Source organism: Oncorhynchus masou, chromosome 24 (genome assembly GCF_036934945.1).
Source record: "Oncorhynchus masou masou isolate Uvic2021 chromosome 24, UVic_Omas_1.1, whole genome shotgun sequence".
In the NCBI taxonomy this organism is placed as follows: Eukaryota; Metazoa; Chordata; class Actinopteri; order Salmoniformes; family Salmonidae; genus Oncorhynchus; species Oncorhynchus masou.
In genome coordinates, this window is record NC_088235.1 from 77,025,826 (window position 1) to 77,050,934 (window position 25,109).

At 44.6% G+C, this 25,109-nt stretch overlaps 1 protein-coding gene and 1 pseudogene across 2 annotated transcripts; one reads left to right on the forward strand and one right to left on the reverse strand.

Annotated features, from left to right (window-relative positions):
- Positions 1-869: 869 nt before the first annotated feature.
- cherp (calcium homeostasis endoplasmic reticulum protein) lies at positions 870-15,699 on the forward strand. 2 transcript variants are annotated; one of them, XM_064934982.1, is made up of 18 exons: positions 870-1,051; positions 4,890-5,063; positions 5,332-5,370; positions 6,072-6,235; positions 6,489-6,626; positions 6,831-6,982; positions 7,159-7,270; positions 9,253-9,342; positions 9,581-9,776; positions 10,046-10,206; positions 11,847-12,303; positions 12,517-12,767; positions 12,890-13,023; positions 13,102-13,188; positions 13,424-13,561; positions 13,765-13,920; positions 14,148-14,428; positions 14,559-15,699. In XM_064934982.1, exons 1-18 carry the CDS (start codon positions 1,027-1,029, stop codon positions 14,594-14,596), a joined length of 2,793 nt encoding a protein of 930 aa, XP_064791054.1. In that variant the 5' UTR covers positions 870-1,026; the 3' UTR covers positions 14,597-15,699. The 2 variants fall into 2 exon arrangements, with proteins under 2 accessions (XP_064791054.1, XP_064791055.1); XM_064934983.1 differs by lacking the exon at positions 5,332-5,370.
- A 1,028-nt stretch (positions 15,700-16,727) lies between these two features.
- Positions 16,728-22,706, reverse strand: LOC135511452 (uncharacterized; annotated as a pseudogene).
- Between the last annotated feature and the right edge of the window lie 2,403 nt (positions 22,707-25,109).

Sequence of the window (25,109 nt, forward strand, 5' to 3'; positions counted from 1 at the left end):
CAATGCAAATAGTCCAGGTAGCCATTTGATTAATTGTTCAGCAGTCTAATGGCTTGGGTGTAGAAGCTATTTAGGAGCCGTTTGGTCACAGACTTGGCGCTCCGGTACTGCTTGCCGTGGGGTAGCAGAGAGAACAGTTTATGACTTGGGTGGCTGGAGTCTTTGCCAATTTTATTGCCTTCCTCTGACACCGCCCGATATAGAGGTCCTGGATGGTATGGAGCTCAGTCCCAGTGATGTATTGGGCCATACACACTACCCTCTGTAGTGCTTTATGGTCAGATGCCAAGCAGTTGCCATACCAAGTGGCGATGCAGTAGTTAAGGTGCTCTCAATGGTGCAGCTGTAGAACTTTTTGAGGATCTGAGGGCCCATGTCAAATATTTTAAGCCTCCTGAGTGGGAAGAGGTGTTGTCGCGTTCTCTTCATGACTGTGTTGGTGTGTTTGGACCATGATAGGTCCTTAGTGATGTGGACACCGAGGAACTTGAAGCTCTTGACCCACTCCACTTCAGTCCCGTCAATGTGAAATGGTGGCGTGCTCGACCCTCTGTTTCCTGTAGTCCACAATAAGCTACTTTGTCTTGCTGACGTTTAGGGAGAGTTTGTTGTCCTGGCACCACACTGCTAGGTCTCTGACCTCCTCCCTATAGGCGATCTCATTATCATTAGGCTAGGCAAGAAAGAAATAGTTAAATGTAAATAGGAGTCATCATATTTTGGGAGGGTGAAAAGTAGTGAATCATCATATTCGTTTTAATGACGCTGAGGTTGGACTTACCTGTTTACTCTTTCAGTCCTCCCAGTGCTTGTTAAGACACTGGGGGACGCTGTAGCATGGTAGCTGCTTTACTCTGGACAGTGGCGCCCTAAAGTCCTCGAAGTACTTCCGGTACCAGAGAATCTAACATTTTGTAATGCTGCTGTATTTTTTAACCACACAGCTAGGTAGAATTTTCACAAATTAATTCCCTCCGTGGGTCTTTGAGGTTTTTCGGTCTCGCTGTTACTTGATTGAAGACAAACATGGATATTCCTACAGCTCCAGAGGGTTTGTATCTTTCATTTTGATGAGCTATTAATGCTAATGTTACCTTGCTAAATTAGTTAGCATGCAAAAGCCAGCTAGGCATATGATTGCCGTGACTGATTTAGAATAGTTTTTTTTAGTAGCTAGCTTCATTTATCAACTAATTAATGATTTTAAAATTAGCTCCCTAACCTTCATGGACAGTGTTTTTGTTTTGTTTTTTAACTACATAGCTAGCTGGCGTCTATAGTATAGTCGCGCATGCGTCGATTTAGCCTGGCGAATCCGACATTGAATTACATATAATACCGCGTTCTAACCAACTGGGAACTCGGAAACATACGAGGTCAAATCAGGACGTCAGTGATTTTCAGGTCGGAGTTTCCAGTTGTTTTGAATGCGGCATTATTGCATTGGATTCAACGTTGTGCATGAATTAGCGTTTGTATCAGGAAATGTTCCTCTTACGAGATCTACAAGCCAGAATGTTGAATATAATAAAACATGTGGGCTCCCGAGTGGCGCAGCAGTCTAAGGCACTGCATCTCAGTGCTAGAGGCGTCACTAGTTCGATTCCCGACTGTATCACAACCGGCCGTGGTTGGGAGTCCCATAGGGCAGAGCACAATTGGCCCAGCGTCATCCGGGTTTGGCCAGGTGTGCCTTTATTGTAAATAATAATTGTTCTTAACTAACTTGTTAAATAAAAAAAGACACACTTTATTATTTTTTATTAACTTATTCAGGGCAGCCAATTTGAGACCAGGTTCTCATTCCCAATGGTGCCTTGTGTACAAACGTTTTCTCAAACTGGGAGAAAAATTAACATTACAAATAAAACAACAAAATTATTTAACACAACAGTTTCAACAAATAAACCACCACAATCAATCGAAGCAACATTGCAATCCTCAATGAATTAATTCAACACCAGAGTCCTAAACTGTCCTAGCGGCACCAGGGAATCAAGATGCAAGGAACTTTGTAGGTTATTACAACAATGGGTGGCACTAAAAACGAAAGGAGGATTTACCTAAATTTGTCGAGACCAGAGTGACCAATCCTGTGAGTAGGTTTGGTAGCTCATTCTGTTCTACGTTAGCAATGAAGTTTGATAAGTTGGTAGCTTGTGTAGTAGAGCTTTGTAAACAAAACGGGAATAATGAAGTGATCTATTGGACTTTAATGAGGACCAGCCAACCTTGTGATACATGATGCAGTGATGAGTATTAAAACTTTCACCAGTGATAAAGCGAAGTGCGGCTTCCAAAGGTTTAAGAGTACTTGCTGCTGCAATCTGGTCAAAAGTGTCACCATATTCAAGAACTGGCCGGAAAGTTGGCTGTACAATCTGCTTCCTGCTATTTAGGGAGAGGCAAGATCTATTTCTAAAAAAGAATCCCACTTTATATCTTAGCTTTTTAACAAGCTCATCCATACAAGCTCATACATACATACATACATACATACATACATACATACATACATACAGAAGAGTCAACAGATCATTCTCAAACCACTTGCGAGATGCAGGTTTATTTCAGTCAACCTTTACTGATTGTCTGGGCGGCTGGTCCTTTTGCGCGTAGTAATCTGAGACGATATATCCACAGGAAAGTATAAATACATCTACTTTTCAAAGCGCTGGTAGTGCGTTCAGATTCCCATCACCTGAAACGTGTGCAGAACCATGTAAACTCGAGCTCGGCAAGTATGCGTGCGTCTCGTGCATGTATTTTCATCTTGTGCACATGCCTCAGGTGATCGACCAGAACGGTCTACCCGTGCTTTGAAAAGTTGATGTAATTATACTTTACTCTAGATATACTGATGGGAGTCTATTAAGCTGGCCCTGTTATGCATAGTTTGCATCGAATATTTATTTAACTAGGCAAGTCGGTTAAGAACAAATTCTTATTTACGATGACGGCCTACCCCGGCCAAACCCTAACCCGGACGACGCTGGGCCAATTGTGGGACTCCCAATCATGGCCGGGTGTGATACAGCCTGTAATCGAACCAGGGTCTGTAGTGACGCCTCTAGCACTGAGATGCAGTGCCTTAAGACCAACGGGCGCCACTCAGGAGCCCTGAAATTCATGACTAATTATTGACCTTAGTTCATCCACCAAGTACAAGGGTGGAGTGGAAACGCGGCCATTTGTGGAATGAGTTCGACATGTGGGGTAGAGGAGTTTAATATATAAACAAATCACAACGCAATGGTGAGGTGAACAGTCTGATGGAATATTTTAAATAAAGGGTTTATTAATCATCGGCTTCCAAAAAAACAAATTCAAAGATTTTTTTTAATGCATCTAAAAAAACGTTCATCAATGATCGCGTTATCAAATCATTGATTTGAGCTTTGAATCCATAAACTAAAGGGTCCATCTGAACATATCCACCTGTGCTCAGTGTGTGGTGTGTGCCGTTGTTACCATCTAACCATGCAGATTGACCCCATTCCATACACACACCTTTCAAACAGGCTGGACAAAAGCTTGTGCTTAGCATCAAAACAGTGCAGGGCCCTAACAAACAGTAATGGCTCCTTTCCTCTCCCCATTCCCCCTCCCTAACCAGATTCCCCCCCCCCCCCCAGGTGTGCATTCACATCACTGAAAGGAAGGACCAATTTCATCTACAAAGTGACAGGAGAACAGAGCAGGGGAAAGGAAGGACATACAAACAGAATACAACAAACCTCTCTTTAAGACACACGCACCGACATGCACTCAGAAAACACTATCAGAGAACAAGAGGGCCGAACCATAGGTACTGTCTGCTTTGTTGCTGTTTGGTAATGAGGGAGAAAGAAGCGGAGAAAGCTTGTGTGTGGGGGGGGGGTGACGACAGTACCTCGGTTCAGTGCTTGGTTTAGGGAGGTTTAGGGAGTCCTGCGGGTGATTAAATTCATTTCCTGAACCGGGCTGCCTCCCGTGCATGAGTTGTCTGGCCCACCAAAGTGATTTGGGTTGGCACGCGGAATAGAATTCAGTGTTTTCACATGCAAAAGTGAATGCTTTTGATAAAAACACTTTATATGCCTTGCCAATGCAAACCAGTTATATTTTTTGTTGACGTCAACAACCGAGCAGTACAGATTTTTGTTAGATTTGAGCAAGGCGCTCCGGCTTCGCCCGGTCATGTGACGGGCCGTAGGCTTATAGGGTCCCATAGGAAACAATGACCAACACTTTGGTTCCTACCCTGTCACAATAACTCCACCCTGACGTTTTCATTCATTGTCATGTCAAACATTGTATTCAAAGTACCCAATATTATATTCCAATTGTTTATAATTAGACTAGTTTATCCAAGTGTTTTGATCTAAATCGCAAGTCAAAATGACCTTTTATTGTCCCCACCACATTACCTGTGTAATGGTCATGCTGTTTAATCATCGTCTTGATATGCCACACCTGTCGGATGGATTATCTTGGCAAAAGAGAAATGCTCACTAACAGGAATGTAAACACATTTGTGCACAACATTTTTGAGAAATACGCTTTTTGTGCATATGGAACAATTCTGGGATATTTTATTTCAGCTCATGAAACATGGGACCAGCGTTTTTATATTTTCGTTCAGTGTAGTAAAATACGGTATACCGCCCAGCCCTAGCGTCGATGTTGTCCCTCATGTACGATTACTTTTCTGCCCACCTTTACACAGTTACCTTGCACAGTACGTAAAGAGGGGTGCCCCAGGCTTCAGGGTCTCATAATAACCTGATCAAGATTGCTTTGCTTTAAATTATGTGCCGAGTTAGCTAACTTAACAATAATATAACCCCTAAATGGATGTCAAGCTGTCAGAAATCATGTGACTCACCAAAAAGTTTCTCTCTCCACAGATCAAGAGCTGAAAAATGTCATTGACAAACTGGCCCAGTTTGTGGCTCGAAATGGCCCCGAGTTTGAGAAGATGACAATGGAGAAACAGAAGGACAATCCCAAATTCTCTTTTCTGTTTGGTGGGGACTTCTTCACCTATTACCGGTGCAAGCTTGCTATGGAACACCACCAGCGTATGTAGTTCATATAGCTATCAAATCAACTTGTCTTGTCTTAGATTCCACTGCCAACAGTCTTTTTTTTTATTATCCCATTTTGCAGCAGGTTTGGAACACAACCACCACGTGCAGATATTGTAGCCTAACTTGTGACATCTGCTCACAATTTTTTAGTCATTGCAGGAAGAAGACCAGACCTGAATTTATTTCTATATAATAGATAGGCTATATCTGTGGCTGTTTGTATGCCACTGTATTGTAATGTGTGCTTCTCCCCACGTAGATCCTACTACCCACGAGTGTGAGGAGTATAAATTGGAAGGTATTTACTGGGATGATAGAAGTCCCAACTTGCACATTTTACTCGACATTCATCTGGTGTTTTTGCATCACCGGTGCTTGAAGGCTTTGTTTTTGTATTGTTTATCATGTTTGTATTTTTCAATCATGATCATTTTAAAATGGAGGATACCCCGACTACTGGTGTAGATCGTATTCCTTCTATTTTCGTTATTGTCTAAAACATTCTCGTTTTAGATTTTTTTTCAACCACAGTTCAAGTTTGGACTTTGCAAGGCCTACGTATGTCAGTTTGCTAAGAGTTTTTGATTTTCTTGATGCTTGTTGATATCAGATGCAGATTTATGTTTTTGTTCGTTGCGTGTGATTCTATGCTGCTGCAAAGTTTGACTTAAAAATCCACATGCTCTCCTGTTACAAAATTAGGTTTCAGAGATACTGCAAAATGCTTCATGGTTTTTCAATCTCAATTCCTTTGAAGTATAAAGCAATTGAGTACAAATGAAGATGAGGACTTTCCTTTCATGAAACAAGTTGTATGTAAAATGCACTTGTATTAGTACGAGCTTTTCTTTTGGGGAATTTTATTTAATTGTTATTTTTTTTAGGCCACCTTGTCAAGTACCTGTGCAAATGACAAAAAGCATCGAGAGTACAATGAAAATGTTTTCTTTATCATGCTTTTTATCCTTTAATCACTGACATTTTGGCCTTATTTTGCAGATCTTTATAATCCACCCGGTAAGGAAGTCCCAGATGTCCCTCCGCCAATCGCGATCCTGGCTCCGCCCCCCATTGCCCCTGCCACGCCCTCTCTGGATGAACTCATCCAGCAGAGCCAATGGAATCTGCAGCAGCAAGAACAGCACCTGCTCACTCTCAGACAGGTACGGGTCACCGTACCCCAGGGTCAGTCAGTCTTGATTAGTTGAGTCATATGTTAGTGCTGGGCTGGTGCAAAAACCTTCACACACTGGCCCTCCAATGTCACAGACTGACCATCGCTACCATATCCTATATTCTCTGGTCATAAAATGTGCGAGACAGAATACACAAAGTTTCCAAACAAATACATTTTACAGCTGCTGTTTATTTCCCTAGATGTCCAGACTGAAATGGTTGTCATTTGTTTGATTCCAGGAGCAAGTGACGGCAGCCATAGCTCTGGCCATGGAGCAGCAGACCCAGAAACTGCTAGCGGAGACTCAGCAGGACATCTCTGAATTTGACAACCTGCTGCAGCCCATCATTGACACCTGCACTAAAGACGCCATCTCGGTACGTTCATGAATAGATGAACTGGAGAATGCTCTCTGGTATATTTAGTCAGTTGTATGTTTCTGTCCGGTTCCTTCTGTAGAAAGGTTTGTGGTCATACACACGTCTTCATAAACAGGGCTAATAAAGAACACTAGTATAGAACAACAAGGCCTGCACAGTGTTAAAGCTCTCAATCCGAAACGGATCTTTGTTTCCTCCCAGGCTGGTAAAAACTGGATGTTCAACAATGCCAAGGGCCCGCTGCACTGTGAGCTGATGTGCTCACACCTCCGGAACCGCATCACAGCCGACGCAGCCCACTTCGAACTCCGCCTTCACCTCATCTATCTCACCAATGATGTCCTCCATCACTGGTAGAAGCATGATGAAAATTAGGCTTTGTTTTTACTCTCAGAATGCCACACATACACAGACTGCGCTTCTTTCATATTGTATTTTAAACTCCTCAAACAAAACTATAATGGAAGTAATTATGTCATGCATTGTATTCGTGGTTAGTTAAGTGAACCTTGTCTTGTTGTCCTACCAGTCAGAGGAAGCAGCAGAGGGACCTGCTGGCAGCGCTGCAGAAGGTGGTGGTGCCCATCTACTGCACCAGCTTCCTGGCTGTAGAGGAGGACAAGCAGCAGAAGGTTACGCGGGTAAGTGGACTACCTGTTTGGAGACATTGTTCCATATAAACTCAGCAAAAGAAAGAAACGTCCCTTTTTCAGGACCCTGTCTTTCAAAGATAATTTGTAAAAATCCAAATAACTTCAGAGCTCTTCATTGTAAAGGGTTTAAACACTGTTTCCCATGCTTGTTCAATGAACCATAAACAATTAATGAACATGCACCTGTGGAACGGTCGTTAAGACACTAACAGCTTACAGACGGTAGGCAATTAAGGTCACAGTTATGAAAACGTAGGACACTAAAGAGGCCTTTCTACTGACTATGAAAAACACAGAAAGATAGATGCTCAGGGTCCCTGCTCATCTGCGTGAACGTGCTTTAGGCATGCTGCAAGGAGGCATGAGGACTGTAGATATGGCCAGGGCAATAAATTGCAATGTCCGCACTGTGAGATGCCTAAGACAGCGCTACAGGGAGACAGGATGGACAGCTGATTATCCTCGCAGTGGCAGACCACGTGTAACAACACCTGCACAGGATCGGTACATCCGAACATCACACCTGCGGGACAAGTACAGAATGGCAACAGCTGCCCGAGTTACACCAGGAACGCACCAGGAACTCCATCAGAGCTCAGACTGTCCGCAATAGGCTGAGAGAGGCTGGACTGTTGTTGGCCTGTTGTAAGGCAGGTCCTCACCAGACATCACTGGCAACAACATCGCCAATGGGCACAAACCTACTTTCGCTGGACCAGACAGGACTAGCAAAAAGTGCTCTTCACTGACGAGTTGCGGTTTTGTCTCACCAGGGGTGACGTTCGGATTCGCGTTTATCGTCGAAGGAATGAGTGTTACACCGAGGCCTGTACTCTGGAGCGGGATCGATTTGGAGGTGGAGAGTCTGTCATGGTCTGGGGCGGTGTGTCACAGCATCATCAGACTGAGCTTGTTGTCATTGCAGGCAATCTCAACACTGCATTACAGGGAAGACATCCTCATCCTGACATGACCCTCCAGCATGACAATGCCACCAGCCATACTGCTCATTCTGTGTGTGATTTCCTGCAAGACAGGAATGTCAGTGTTCTGCCATGGCCAGCGACGAGCCCGGTTCTAAATCCCATTGACCTGTTGGATCGGAGAGTGAGGGCTATGGCCGTTCCCCCCGGAAATGTCCGGGAACTTGCAGGTGCCTTGGTGGAAGATTGGGGTAACTTATTTTTTTATTTTACCCCCATTTTCTCCCCAATTTTGTGGTATCCAATTGCTACAACTCCCATACGGGCTCGGGAGAGACGTAGGTCAATAGTCATGCGTCCTCCGAAACACAACCCAACCAAGCCGCACTGCTTCTTAACACAGCGTGCATCCAACCCGGAAGCCAGCCGCACCAATGTGTCGGAGGAAACACCGTACACCTAGCGACCTGGTCAGCGTGCACTGTGCCTGGCCCGCCACAGGAGTCGCTAGTGTGCGATGAGACAAGGATATCCCTACTGGCCAAACCCTCCCTAACCCGGATGACGCTAGGCCAATTGTGCGTTGCCCCATGCGCCTCCCAGTCGTGGCCGGCCAGGACAGAGTCTGAGTCTCTGGTGGCACAGCTAGCACTGCGATGCAGTGTCTTAGACCACTGCGCCCCCCGGGAGGCCTGTGGGGTAACTTCTTACAGCAAGAAATGGCAAATCTGGTGCCGTCCATGAGGAGGAGATGCACTGCAGTACTTAATGCAGCTGGTGGCCACACCAGATACTGACTGTTACTTTTGATTTTGACCTCCCCTTTGTTCACGGACACATTATTCCATTTCTGTTAGTCACATGTCTGTGGAACTTGTTCAGTTTGTCTCAGTTTTTTGAATCCTGTGTTCATACAAATATTTACACATGTTAAAAGTTTGCTGTAAATAAACACAGTTGACAGTGAGAGACCGTTTCTTTTTTTTGCTGAGTTTAGATGTTGCCTGTGGTCTGAATGACACCCTCTGTTTCTCGTTTCTCTCACAGCTCCTGCAGCTCTGGGAAAAGAATGGCTACTTCGACGAGGTGACGATCCAGCAATTACAGAGTCCAGCTGTGGGCCTGGGCCAGTATCAGGTGAGGACTGAGGATAGTGGCCTAGCAAAGTGAAATACTGCAAGTCGGCTGACCATTAAAATGATTGGACTTTGAGGTCAACCACATATACACGTCCTACCCCATGCCACACACAAAGTTCCATCAAAATAGAATAACGTTTATTTTTTTTAAATTGAATTGATTTACTCCTGCTAGGCCAGTCATCACTCGAGTGTTCTCTGTATAACACTAGCGGTGGCCCTCCCCCCTCTCCCAGGCCTCTCTGATCACAGAGTATGCTGCTGTGGTGCAGCCCGTTCAGCTGGCCTTCCAGCAACAGATCCAGACCCTGAAGACGCAGCACGAGGAGTTTGTGGCCAACCTGACGGTGCAGCAGACTGCAGCTGCCGCAGCAGCAGTGAGCCAGCTAGCTGCAGCAGAGCCCGACGTTAAGGCAGTCACCACTCAGCCTGGTGAGGGGAGAGAGAAACATACTTGCGCACACACCCGCATAAACACTTTCGTTTGCATGTTGATGAGGCTGTTGGTCTGTCAGCAAAACATCACTGTAGAGATTCAGGTGACCGGTTTGATTGGACTTTTTAATCTGTCTCTCTTGCATACGGACCCACAAACACACACTAAGCAATTCATGTTATTTAATTTACATGTTGATTATAAATCTTTAGCCATATTTACCCTTTAACCAAATATTCTTCTCTCTGTCTTGTGGCGTCAACAGGAGAGGTGAAGGCATCCATGTCTGGCCCTCCTGGTGATTATGACGGAGCCCCGCCCAGATCAGACCCCGGTGCTAACAACACTGGCCACTCTGATAACTCCTCCTCCAAACCCTGGTTCGACCCACAACACATGCCTGGAGGCTGGAACCCCAATCAGCCTGTAAGCTGGTCCTACTGTGTTGTTTATATGCACTGTGTCTCTCTTCCCTTTTTATAATGTACAACTCTCAAACTGATATAAGGAATAGTCTGTTGATATACAGTGCCAGTCAAAGGTTTGGACACCTACTCATTCCAGGGTTTTTCTTTATTTTTACTATTTCCTACATTGTAGAATAATTGTGAAGACATAAAAACTATGAAATAACACATGGAATTAAACAAATCAAAATGTATTTTATATTTAAGATTGTTCAAAGTAGGCACCCTTTGCCTTGATGACAGCTTTGCACACTCTTGGCATTCTCTCATCCAGCTTTGAGGTAGTCACCTGGAATGCATTTCAAGTAACAGGTGTGCCTTGTTAAAAGTACTTTTGTGGAATTTCTTTCCTTAATGCGTTTGAGCCAATCAGTTGTGTTGTGACATGGTAAGGTGGTATACAGAAGATCATTTCCATATTATGGCAAGAAGCACTCAAATAAACAGAGAGAAACAACCGTCTATAATTACTTCAAGACATGGAGGTCAGTCAATATGGAGATTTTCAAGAACTTAAAAAGTTTCAAATGCAGTCGCAAGAACCATCAAGCGCTATGATGACACTGGCTCAGATTGCAGCCCAGATAAATGCTTCAGAGTTGAAGTAATAGACGCATCTCAACAACTGTTCAGAGGAGACTGTGTGAATCAGGCCTTCATGGTCAAATTGCTGCAAAAAAAAAAACACCAATAAGAAGAAGAGACTTGCTTGGGCCAAGAAACACGAGCAATGGACAATAGGCCGGTGGAAATCTGTATGAGATTTTTGGTTCCAACCGCCGTGTCTTGGTGAGGCACAGAGTACGGTGAACGGATGATCTCTGCATGTGTGGTTCCCACTGTGAAGCATGGAAGAGGTGGCGTAATGGTATTGGGGGTGTTTTACTAGTGACACTGTCTGTGATTAATTTAGAATTCAAGGCACACTTAACCAGCATGGCTACCACAGCATTCTGCAGCGATACGCCATCCCATCTGGTTTGCGCTTAGTGGGACTACATTTGTTTGTCAACAGGATAATGACCCAACACACCTCCAGACTGTGTTAGGGATATTTTACCAAGGAGGAGGGTGATGGAGTGCTGCATCCGATGACCTGGCCTCCACAATTCCCCAACCTCAACCCAATTGAGATGGTTTGGGATGAGTTGGACCCGCAGAGTGAATTGAAATCAGCCAACAAGTGCTCAGCATATGTGGGAACTGTTTGACGACTGTTGGATAAGCATTCCAGGTGAAGCTGGTTGAGAGAATGCCAAGAGTGTGCAAAGCTGTCAAGGCAAAGGGTGGCTACTTTTAAGAATCTAATATATTTTTTTGATTTGTTTAACAACTTTTTGGTCACTACATGATTCCATGTGTTATTTCATTGTTTTGTGGTCTTCACTTTATAATTCTACAATGTAGCATCGTTAGGTGTCCAAACTTTTTACTGGTATTGTATTTACAGGTTTACTGTTTTCATAGTTGAACAGATAGGAACTACAGTCAATCTATCGAATCAGTCCTATGCAAACAAACTGAGTTGATGGATGAGTGAGTGGTGAAGGTACGGTAAGATTGTCCATTTAAACACCCGTTATTTTTGTCCCCTCTCAGCCTCCGTTTGACCCCACCCAGGCGCCCCCGCCTTGCCCGCCCTGGAACAGCCACGAAGGCATGTGGAACGAACAGAGGGGGGACCCCAGCTGGAGCGGAGGCCCTCCGAGGGGGGAGGGCGGTCCCTGGAGCGGAGGGGGAGGACAGAACGAGCCCCCTCCCAACTGGAGCGGTCAGTACGACCAGCCCCCCTGGAGCAGCCAGGGACCTGACCAGCCCCCCTGGGGCCAGAGAGAGCCCCCATTCCCCCGAATGCAGAGGCCTCCCCACTTCAGAGGGCCCTTCCCGCCCCACCAGCAAGGGCCCCCTCCCTTCAACCAGCCGCCCCCGCCTCCCCACAACTTCGGCCGGTTTCCTCCACGCTTCATGCAGGATGACTTCCCACCCAGACACCACTTTGAGAGGCCACCCTACCCTCCACACCGCTTTGACTACCCACAGGGAGACTTCCCCGGAGGTAAGAATCCAGGACAGGTTCCACCATGGGAGCTCATTATTCACTGTTTAACTTTTCTATGACTATTGTATCAGCACCCTTCTGGCTGATTTTCCTGACCACCATCCATAGTTACAGTACACATCGATTTACATGATCATTTGGGACAGACCGTTCTATCTAAAACATGTAATTTAACTGAGTCGCTCCCCTTGCCCCTGCGTGTTGACCAAGACATGGGCCCCCCGCCCCACCACCACCCCAGCCAGAGGATCCCTCCTCCGGGCATGGGGGGAGGAGAGCACCCTCCCTGGGGGGGTAACCAGCACCCTGACTTCGGCCCCCCTCCTCACGGCTTCAACGGACATTCCCCCCATATGAGGCAGCGGCTGTCCCCGGCTCACGTCAACCAGGACGACCCCAGCCTGGTCCCCAACGTCCCTTACTTCGACCTGCCCGCCGGACTCATGGCCCCTCTAGTCAAAGTGAGTAGCACAGGATGAAGATGTCTATTGCTTTTCAAGGCTACATTTTCCACATCTCACTATGTATTTCTCGTGCCCCAGTGATTTAAACGGTTGTTTTCCACCTGTTTTATATGCGTAAGCTTGAAGACCATGAATACAAAGCCTTGGATCCCAAAGACATCCGCCTTCCTCCCCCCATGCCCCCAAGTGATCGCCTGCTCGCTGCTGTGGAGGCCTTCTACAGCCCTCCATCCCATGATAGACCCAGGAACAGGTAAAACACAAACATTTTCGCTTGAGTGATCAATGCAATGTGTTTGCTCTATTGATTGCAATGTCTTTTGTCGGTCAGTGAGGGCTGGGAACAGAACGGCCTGTATGAGTTCTTCAGAGCCAAGATGAGAGCCAGGAGGAAAAAGGGCCAGGAGAAACACAACAGGTGAGACCGTCTGCCTGCGAACCAGCCTTATGTCTCGCACGCACACACACACATTTCATAGACTTATCTGTAGTACAAGGAGACTTTAGGTACCACTTAACCTAAAATAAATGTGCCTTTGAAATCCACAGGCAAAATACAAATGCTTTGTTAGTCTGGCTCTCTGTTTCCCATCTGTAAGTACTATATGAGAGATGAGTGCTCTAACGAAGTGTGTATTCTCTGTCTCTCCCAGTGCCCACGGGGGTAGTCGTTCACACAGCCGTTCTCGTAGTCGGGGCCGCTCCTCATCTCGTTCCAGCTCCAGCTCCTCCAAGTCCTCCCGCTCCTCCTCGCGGTCCCGCTCTCGCTCCTACTCCAGGTCACGCTCCAGGTACACACAGATGGGATTCTTCCTGATTTAACAGGAATTGCAGATTTCGTCAGGAATTACTATCAGATACGCTTGTACGATACAGTGGAGATGTATTGGTAGACCGTTTTCCTCATTTGGTTGGCGGTTAGGTGGTGTTAAGTAACACTGTGGAATGAACGTGAAGTTTGACGGATCATGTTGTTTATCTTTCCCCTCCACAGGAGCAGGAGCCGATCCAGGTCGTCCCGCAGTCGCTCTCGTTCCAGGTCTCGCTCCAGATCTCGCTCTCCTGACAAGAGACGGCTAGAGAAGCCCGGACATGCCTCTGCCCCCGCCCCCGCCATCGCCTCCCAGAAGTCCCGTAGCCCCTCCCCTCCGTAAGTCCCTCATCTCGGTGTGCAATGTATCCTGCTCTTAACACATCATATCGCCTCTGGCATATTGCTTACAAATCGGTGCATATCATAGGAATAGGGGCTTGGGGAGGGTCGAGACCGTAACTATGCCATTGACATACTGGAGACAGTCACTATCACATTGAACATTTTAAAGCAGAGCATTGAAGGCTGTAGATTACTGAATGTATTGGTTGTGATCTCCACAGCACTAATTCTGGGCTTGGAGCAGCCCCTTCTATCCTGCCTCCAGACAGCAGGCTGGGAGAGGAGAACAAGGGCCATCAACTGCTCATGAAAATGGGTTGGAGTGGTTCAGGGGGGCTTGGCGCAAAGGAGCAGGGCATCCAGGACCCCATCAAGGGGGGAGAACTCCGGGACAAGTGGGACCAGTATAAAGGAGTGGGGGTGTCACTGGACGACCCTTATGAGAACTACCGCAGGAACAAGAGTTATAATTTTGTAGCTCGCATGAAAGCAAGGGAGGAAGGTAGGAATTTATCAAGTGATCTCTGTAGGTCTTTTTGAAAATATTGCAATGAAATTCTGACATTGTGGACAGGTGTATTTGTAGGTGATATGATGAACTAAAATGTATATAACCAATGTGTTTATTTCAGTGAATCGGGAACCACAGGAGCCCCCTCCCGCTGAATGACGTGCATCGTAAAGCAAGCAACCCCTACCCAGAACACACCTCTTCATAATTAGTTGTTTGTACAGAATAATGGTTTTAACCGTATGTTTCCCTCTATCCATTTGCAAAATACCAGAAAGTTGGGGTCCTTTTTAGTTTTAATGTTGCTTTTCTTGTGGAACTTGTTCATGTATTCTTCTCATGTTCCAGGATCAAGTCATCAAGACTTGGAGATGGACAGAAATAGTATTGTGTTGCTCTTTTGAAACAAAAATAAAATCCCACAACATAGGAGTACACATGGAATCAATGGCATGTCAGCTATAATTGTGAATCAGTTTACCCTGTACTAACCACATTACCTGGCTACCTAAACTCCTTGCTCTGGACAAATACTCCGCCCACGGTCGTTAGTTTCTTCTCTGCTATGAAGTATGTAGCTGAATGATAGAGCAGCGGAAGAATGAAGTTTAAGTCGTCAGGCAACTAACCACATACTGTAGAGAAATAAAGCATTTTAAATACTTGTTTTGACATTCTGTTTGGATAAATGCACTCACAATTAGTTAACCTCAACCTAGATTAAAAGAAATATAAAAAGAATTGTCTGAGAAATTTCATAAAACCAATGAATTAAACCAAATTTCAAATGTCTATACAGATCCTCATTGATCTGTATGAAATTCGAAACAAGGTCAGATCGTGACGTCATTGATCTTCGGATCGGGACGTCATTGATCTTCGGATCGTAGCTCTAGAAAGAGGCCGGATTTACTATTCCGAGTTGGATGACCTTTCAAAACGTATTTTCCCAGTCGTTTATTCCCGACTTCCCAGCTGTCTTGAACTCACTGAAGTCGCAGTGCCGAGTTAAGTTGTTTTGAGCGCGGCACAAATCATGCTTCAGTGACAGCATGGCCAATGTTTAGAATTTTTAACTTGGAAAAGAGCCCCTTAATCACAGATTTGGGACCTCTCTGTCACTGATTCCTTCCAAACCAGTCATTGTTGAATTTGCGATTTCCAACTTGTTGTGTAATGTTTATGTCCAATTGCTGATGAGCACCAATGTTTTATCTATAACTTCTCTTCATATGACAAGGATTAAAAATTATTTGCCAGTAGATTGTTGACTTGATTCATGATGATGACTGCTGGCCCAGATTACTAAAGTTTGTTGACATGATCAGTCCAATCAAAGCTACTGTACATATAACGTGAAATGCCATTTTATCTGTGGCCAATGACCTTAAGCCTTTGTGGATGGGCTCTTCTAATGTAACTATGGCAGCACCCAAAGGGCTAGAATTTTCGGGGTCTAGCCTTAGACTTGGTGGTGACATAGCATCCCTATGAGTGTCAGAACACTGAGCCAATCACAGCGCAAGCTCCATATTTTCTTCAGGCTTGACCCACCACCACAGAATGCACTGAAACACCTGCATTTTGGAGCTGCCATACTCAAGAAAACAAGAGACCATGTTTGTATGCGTCTTTATTAACTCAATGATATATATATATATATATATTTACATTGTTTGCAAACATGTGAGACACTGTATTAATGCCAAAATAACATGCAAAATAGGGGGGCTCAAAACGGGGGTCGCCACTGATACGTCTATAGAAAGTATGACACATTTGAATAGATTGTCCTTTTTGATCTAGGTAATTTCCCAAGCCCCAACACATTAAATGTTTTTTAATAGAGAATGGTAAAGTATCCATATATTCTCAGTTTCAGATGTAGTGGAGCTCCATAATTTCCTGAAGAATCTCCTCCAAGGCTGCCTCCGTGGTCAGTTTGGGAGGCTTATGACAGCCAATGAACTACAACAAATCAATCCCACTACAAATCTAGTCAATTCAGGAAAAGTGGAAAAACTCTGAAAATGTCAATTTTTGTCTTGGATCATGATGACTACAAATGCACAGAAGTGTGAACACAATTGGGTCCACAGCAAATATGGTCGACAGTCCCTCAGATAAGAGTGACAAGGAGCGGCGTTTGACTATCAATTATTCCTTCAGTACTACACAAGTGTGTAGCGATTAATTTATGATTGGGCATTAGAGTAGCCTACCTCCTTGGTGTCCTCCAGGGTGGTGTATGTGTAGTCTGCAGGGACTTTAGGAGTGGAGGTGGCGGCTGGTCTGGACAAAGTGTCTGGTGAGAGCCAGCTGCTGCCTCAGCATGTTGAGTGCAAACACAGCAGGGCTGTATGCACTGAGGGCCGGGGATGAGAGAGACAATAGAGGTGTGGTCAGTAGGACGAAGAGCTGAGCCTTTCCTATTTAGATAAGAGATTATGCTTCAGGCATTGTGTTAAACAATGGTGACAATGAGGTCACCAAAACCAATGATGTATACTGAAATCAAATAGAAATGCAACATGCAACAATTTCTAAAATTTTACTGAGTTACAGATCATATAAGGAAATCAGTCAATTGAAATACATGAATTAGGCCCTAATCTATGGATTTCACACGACTGGGCAGGGTTACAGCCATAGGTGGGTCTGGGAGTGCATAGGCCAACCCACTGGGGAGCCAGGCCCAGCCAATCAGGATGAGTTTTTCCCCACAAAAGAGCTTTATTTAAGACAGAAATACATCTCAGCCCCCACCACCCTTAGGTGATGAAGCCAGATGTGGAGTTCCTGACCTGACGTGGTTACATGTGGTCTGCAGTTGTGAGGCCAGTTGGATGTACTGCCAAATTCTCTAAAACGACATGGTTACACGTTATGGTAGAGAAATTAACATTAAATTATCTGGCAACAGCTCTGGTGGACATTCCTGCAGTCAACATGCCAAATGCACACTCCCTCAAAACTTGACACATCTGTGGCATTGTGTTGTGACAAAACTGCACATTTTATGCCTTTTATTGTCCCCAGCACCAGGTGCACCTGTGTAATGAGCAAGTTGTTTAATCAGCTTCTTGATATGCCACACCTGTCAGGTGGATGGATTATCTTGGTGAAGGAGAAACACTCACTAACAGGGACCTAAACAAATTTATGCCCAAAATTGAGAGGAATAAGCTTTTTGTGCCTATGGAAAATTTCTGGGATTGTTTTTTTCGGCTCATGTAACATGGGACCAACAGTTTACATGCTGGATTTATGTTTTTGTTCAGTGTATAGAAACCCTGGATTGCTGATGCTGTGTATTGGCCAATGAGGGTCTTTGAAGCCACTGACTCCCCAGAAGGAGACCTCCATAGGAATTATTGGAATTCTATAGTATTTCAATTAAATATTTCAAGGACAGAATTACATGCATTTATGGTAAATGGTTTATATATTTTTTCATTTTTTATTTGAGTTTATTTTATTTTTACAGGGACAGTGCACATTAATCGTTTCATCAAAAGTGCCGGTTTTAGCTCATTTTCAACCGCAGTCCCTGGGCAGGTTATTAAAAACAATTACAATATAGACAATAGCAACATAGGACAAGCAAGACGTATCATACAGACATTGCAACATAGAACAAAAGGCAGAAAGACAAAATTCATAAAAGCAACAGTGTTTCCACACCTCACAAGCTACAGACAACAGATACATGGAAAGCGGCAACACACAGCTAGGGACCATGTTCGCAAATCTGATTGACCTTTAGCCATGTCTTCAAGCATTTTGTGAAAGTGTGATATGTGGTGCAGTTATGTGTGTCTGATGGCAGTGTATTCCAGACATAGGAAGCTCTCGCAGAGAAAACGGATTTACTAAAAGTGCTTTTCCTTAAGGGAACTGTACAGTCACCTCTCATGGCAGACCTTGTGGATCTGCTGCCATATGATTGGGTTTTCTGTTTAACAAAAATACTGAGTGGAGGGGGAGCCAGGCCATTTAGGATCTTGAATACAAGGCATGCGTCGGTGTATTGCACAAGATTTTCCCAACTCAGGAGCTCATGCTTTCTGAGGATGTAACAGTGATGATGGCTATTGGGCTTCCTATCAACCACTTTGAGAGCCTGTTTGTAGACAGACTGAATAAGTCTTAATGTTGTACAGCAAGCTTGGTCCCAACTAGTCAAGCAGTATGTTAAGTGGGGGAATATCATAGATTTGAAGTACAGTTTTGCTACCTCTGTAGTCAAACAATTTCATATAAATCGGAAATTAGCTTGGTTGAATTTCGTTACTTGAATGACCTTTTCACATGCTTTTTAAAAGAGGTTGGAATCAAGTATGATGCCAAGGTACTTAAAATCAGATACCACCTGGAGCTTCTCAGCTGACACATAGACATCTGGCTCAGTAGCATCTGTTGCCCTTTTTGTGAAGAACATGCAACATGCAATTTTTCACATTAAGATGCAAACACGAGTCACTGAGCCACTTTGTAACCTGGACCATTACAGTAGTGAGTTCTTGTTTAGCTTGTTGTTTGCTCTTTGCATGCACATATATCACTGTATCATCTGCATACATTTGAATTTCAGACCCAGTACAGACAGAGGGCAGATCATTAATGTACAGGCTGAACAGGAGGGGCCCCAGTATTGACCCTTGGGGCACGCCCACATCATAGCTAAGAGTGGGTGACAGCTCATTCTCACTCTGACACACTGAGTTCTGCCTTCAGGGTATGATTTCATCCATCTCAAGGCATCAGGGGAAAAGTTGAACTTGGACAATTTTGTTATGAGAATCTCATGGTTAACAGTATCAAAAGCCTTCCTTAGGTCCAGAAACACATTCCCAACAACGCCCCCTTTGTCCATCTTGGACTTCACATTTTCCAGAAGAAAGCAGTTGGCCGTATCTGTGGAGTGTTTGCCCTGAAGCCAAACTGCATGGAGTGGAATGTGAAGGGGCTCTTGTTGAGGTGGGCAATCAGTTGTTCTGCTACACACTTTTCAAAAACCTTTGACACCACAGGTAGTATACTAATGGGCCTGTAGTTACTCACGTCAGCAGGGTCGCCTGATTTAAAGATGCCCGTTAGTTATTATGGCCGACTTCCATACCCTTGGAAACACCCTGAGACCAATAGATGTGTTGGTGACCTTAGTAATGGGGCCAATAAGTGACTCTTCATAGTTTTTAAGAAAGGTAGAGTTCAGCCCAAACACATCTTTGGCTTTAGAGTTCTTTAGTGAGCTAATCACCTTGTTAACCTTTGACTCAGAAACCTCCCTTATGATGAAGACAGGTTGAGCATCATTTACTAGCACTGAGCCCAAGATACCAGTGGAGGGGTTCTGTGTCAGTACCCTGACAGAGTCAATAAAGTAGGAATTGAAGGCTATTGCTATTTCGACTGCGTCCTGTGTTGGATTGTTATTCACCATGATTTCTAGTCTTTTTGCAGTGTTACTATGGTCTTTCCCTGTTAACTTTTTTAGATTCTCCGAGATCAGTTTAGAATTGATCAGTTTAGGCTATTTTTAGAGCATAATCTGGTTCTTTCATCAATTTCCCGATTTCTCCATTTAGCCAAGGAAGAATTCTCTTTTGGCCGGGTTTGGATTTGATTTTCTTTAGGAAACCATTTATTGTAGTATGGATTGTGGATAGAAAAACTTGACTATCAGCTTCCATGTCTGTATAGGACAAGAGATCATTCCAGTTAATTCCCCTAATTGCGTTTTCAAAATAGCTTAATTCACTCTTAGGTATTCTTAGTTCTTAGTTCTTGATCCGGCTTTCTAACAGTAGAGAGGTTAAACCTGCTCTTAGACAGCTTTCTGGCTATAAGTGTCAGATTATGATCAGATAGCCCAGTAACCATATTGAATGATTTATGTTTGGCTCACATAATATAACTTAAAAGTATGCATTAGTGTGTCTGTAATAGTATACATATGGCAAAAACAAATGTAGATATTAGATGCATTTCTATAGCTCCTTTTAAAAAAATTACAATGGTGGGGGAGTGCCAAGATGGTATAGGCACAGTGGCTTCAAAACATCGCCACCTGTCAATCATCTAGTGTATATATAAATCACTGGGTGAAACAGTGCATCAACTACTGTAGCATAAAATCCCAAAACTACTTTAGAAGTTTGAGGCTCAACTGAGGAATTTTATTACATGGGTTTATTGTTATTTTTTTTATGAGCGAGAATTCTGCCTCTATCATCTGAACCGTGGCTGTAAAGACACACCCTCCACGGGCTCTGCACTGACTCGCCATGGGTTAGATCCACATAGGCCATCCCAACCGCCGGCCCTTGGGCTGCCATACCTACACAGACAGGGGAATGACAGACGGGTAGACATGTATAAATTACACTGACTAAAATGCAAATGTTTTTCTTTGTTGCAAGCGTTGCTGTACTTAGTTAGTGGACAAACCGGTGGACCAGGTGAAAGCCAGTCCGTCTGGTTGGGTCTGCATCTCGGACAAGGTGAAGGCCAGTCCGTCTGGTTGGGTCTGCATCTCGGACAAGGTGAAGGCCAGTCCGTCTGGTTGGGTCTGCATCTCGGACAAGGTGAAGGCCAGTCCGTCTGGTTGGGTCTGCATCTCGGACAAGGTGAAGGCCAGTCCGTCTGGTTGGGTCTCCATCTCGGACCAGGTGAAGGCCAGTCCGTCTGGTTAGGTCTGCATCTCGGACAAGGTGAAGGCCAGTCCGTCTGGTTGGGTCTGCGTCGCGGACAAGGTGAAGGCCAGTCCGTCTGGTCGGGTCTGCGTCGCGGACAAGGTGAAGGCCAGTCCGTCTGGTTGGGTCTCCATCTCGGACAAGGTGAAGGCCAGTCACTCTGGTTAGGTCTGCGCAGTGGCCTCTCTCACACACCTCGGCGAGCGCCTCTTCAAAACTTGAGACGGCATGATAGTTTCAGCCACAGAGTGGGAGCGAGATGACCTGGAAGAGAAAGCCCTGCTGCCACGGAATGAATCAGCGATTTTACTGTAGTCTGTGGTTGATGTGGGACTGATTGTCCTTCTCTGAGACACTGGAGTACTTGTCGCTCCAAGATGTGTCTGAGACGCTGTAGTCCATGACATCGCTGACCTCCCAACGCATCTTTGTCCCCGTCTCTGTCTCCCAGGTGCTCGGAGATCTCGCTGACACTACTCCGGTCTGTTTCAGTCTTGATCTCACTCTCAAAGTCACTCTTGTAGTCCTCCCTGGGCTCTTCTGATGGGATCCTCTCCTCACACCTCCAGTACCACTGGCTGTCATTATCACACACTTTTTCTTTTTTTTTCTCCGACATTCCAAGCGTGACCGGTGCGAGGTTGTCCAGTGACATAATATTAATGTTGAATTCTGCAGAGAAAACATGACTTCATGAATCAACTGGACGGAGTAAACTATATCAAAAACACTCTCTCTGGTTAACTAGCACTCAAAACATTTTCTTGAAGAAAGTTTCTCATTTCACATTGCTTTTCACTACAACTCTACAGACATTCGACAAATGACCTGGCTTACCATCAGAGACTCCACTTCATTCACTGATGGCATCATCGGAGGGCAGGTCCTCAGAGAAGAGCTCCGCCAGAGCGTCCAGGCCCTCAGGGAAGAGCTCCACCAGGGAGCACACCTCACTGAGGGGTGACACTGAGGACCGGGAGGGTTTGAGGTGCTTGGCCCGTGGGGATCCCTGACTGCCGGGGGAGGGGGCGTAGGGGGGATAGGGCGATGGAGTGAGAACTACTGAGGCACTGCGGATGGAGAGAAAAGGACTGCGCTGGTCCAGGACTCGGCTGGAGAAGCGACTGGGTGATCCGCTGCACGGAGGAGAGGGTGGAGAGCGGGACTGGGCTCTGACTGAAGATGATCGGTCTGCCAGTGGAGGTGAGGGGGAAACCTGGGTACTTTGGATGAACAACTGTGGAATATAAGAAAAAGGACAGATGGGTGGTTAGATTACACATTGCTGGTACTAAATTGCTACTATTGTGAGCTACCTTTCTAGTTGTCATCTGTGAAGATTCTCTTGCTTCTTTGTGCAGGCTATACTCTGACGACTCAAAAGAGCCCCCCAGGAGTTTCCTCATATCCTCCTCATCACTGTCCAGAGTCACACCTCTACCGGCCACCCTTATTGGAGTACCGGGTTTGGAACTACCCTACGGCCTGGCATCAAGATCCAGGCCTTTCTCCTTAGGCGCTACAGCAGGTGATACATGCACTCTCTTCTTCAGGAAGCGTTTCCCCTTCATGCTGAGGTCACTGCTGGACTGGGCGCTGGTCCGTCCCTGGCCTGTTGACGATTTCGGATGCGGTTCTCTATGACAGCCAGTCGCTCAGGGCCGCGCTCTGTGAGCTCCTCTGTGATGTGGACTCGACTGACTATGTCTGAGTCCAGCTCAGGGCTGGAGGTTGGCTGGTAGCTGCAGCAGGTGGAGGGAGAACCTGCCCCCCCCCCCCCCCAAAAGGGATTTTGGGGTGGGTAGCTAAATTACCAAGCATTGAGTGTATTAAGTGGTGGGCTTTTGGTTGTCCTTTTGGCCACATTTGAATCAAATAAAATCGTATTTGTCACATGCACCGAATACAACAGCTGTAGATCTGACTTTTTTACAGAACTGAAAAGCGTGTGCGAGCAAGGAGGCCTACAAACCTAACTCAGTTACACCAGCTCTGTCGGGAGGAATGGGACAAAATTCACCCAAATTATTGTGGGAAGCTTGTGGAAGGAAACCCAAAACGTTTGACCCAAGTTAAACAATTTAAAGGCAATGCTACCCAATACTAATTGAGTGTATGTAAACCTCTGACGCACTGGGAATGTGATGAAAGAAATAAAAGCTGAAATAAATCATTTCTCTCTACTATTAATCTGACATTTCACATTCTTAAAGTAAAGTGGTGATCCTTACTGACCTAAAACAGGGAATTCTTACTAGGATTAAATGTCAGGAATTGTGAAAAACTGAGTTTAAATGTATTTGGCTAAGGTGTATGTAAACTTCCGACTTCAACTGTATATACGTATTCCTGGTGCTACTAGCTAACTATTCAATAATACATTTTGTCTGCTAATCATTTTAGTTGTTGTTCGTCGTTTTGATCATATAATAAATGTATGAGTCGGGAGTTTTGGAAACAGCAAGATATGCTTATCGTGGCAGTTTAAAAAAAATCCAGTAAATTAGCTACTTAGCCTACTAAGAAGCCTAAATGTACAGTACACTGGTCAGCTAGAGCGCTCTGCTTTGCAAAGTCATGTAGACTACAACACGTACACAATTGCGCACAGTTACAATGTATCCACCTGATTAGATGTATCCGTTTTGAGATTAACCTTGTAGCAATTACACTGTGTCCAACTTCACCGTAAACGGCGACCCTCATACCCATGGGGACTAGTCGTGGTTTATCAGAGGGATAATTGGGCCCAAAATCTGTCTTCTCCAGCAGGTGGCGATTTTTGTATGGAGGTCAAAGAGTGTCGAATTTGGTTAATTTAACATGGAATGTATTATTTCCTAAGTGTGGCTTATTTGATCGAATATAAGTTCCGTAATGATTAGGTTGTTACAGTGCACTGATATAAGTAGGACACATGACATCCAGGCAACTTTGAGAAATAACACTTTATATCGGAAATGGGCCTGGTCTTCACTAGTTATCACAGTCATAAAGTCATAAAGTTTCTATCGTTTCTCTTCTTAAAATGTGTTTTTAAACCTAACCTTAACCACAGTGCTAAACTTATGCCTAACCTTAAATCAAAACCAAAACCACATTTTTGTTTTCATACATTTTTAAGATAGGCCAAGCCAAATTTGACTTTGTGGCTGTGGAAACTGTTGTGCCTGTTGTTTATACGCGACAGATTTTGTACCTTGTCAGCTCGGGGATTTGAACTTGCAACCTTTCGGTTACTAGTCCAATGCTCTAACCACTAGGCTACCCTGCCGAGAGCGGCCCCTAGAGTATCTGGTCAAAATAATGGGTCATCTGTACGCGTCGACATATTCTACGGAAACCTGCATGGAAAACGTCATCTTTGAGAAAAGGCAGTTCATTTTTCTTAATTATTATTTATTAACAGTAACATGCAAAACATAAACATAACAGCCAGAGGGATTCCACAAAGAAATTAGAAAATTTTAAAATAAATACAACTAATCCATATTATATCAATTCAAATACAGACATATAGCGAATACATTTTTTTGACATTTTGTTTTGTATACGTGTTAAAGACTCTAAATCGTTTTCCAAATCAGATTTTTCAAAATTAATAAAAGAAAAGGGACTTTTTCTTTATAAATTGCGTGCGTTCTTTCTCCTCGCCTCGCCCATTAGAGGAGAAGGTTAGAGGGGCGGGACCTCTGACTCTTGGGTTTAAGAAGGCGGCGAGGAGAGAGGATACGAGGAGGATGCAATTGAGATTATCCCTATGGAGTTATGACGTCTGAGTTTTATTGTTAGTGACCAAGAAATCCTTTATTGTGTTACATGATTTCGTGGTGTGTGTCAACCTTGAGCAAGGGTGTATGACGATCAATTTACTTTATTGCGGTGTGGAAAGTTGTGTTTTATTAGGATTTTAGGGAAACATTTGGACATAATGCACATTTGAATAATCACACTTGGTTCCAAAAATAAATTAA

Bases quoted from the DNA above. Each gene is read 5' to 3' on its own strand.
- cherp (XM_064934982.1), top strand. From the start codon at position 1,027: ATGGATATTCCTACAGCTCCAGAGG. The intron at 7,271-9,252 runs GTAAGTGGACTA...TTTCTCTCACAG, and splicing joins AGCAGCAGAAGGTTACGCGG to CTCCTGCAGCTCTGGGAAAA. The intron at 12,768-12,889 runs GTGAGTAGCACA...TATATGCGTAAG, and splicing joins TCATGGCCCCTCTAGTCAAA to CTTGAAGACCATGAATACAA.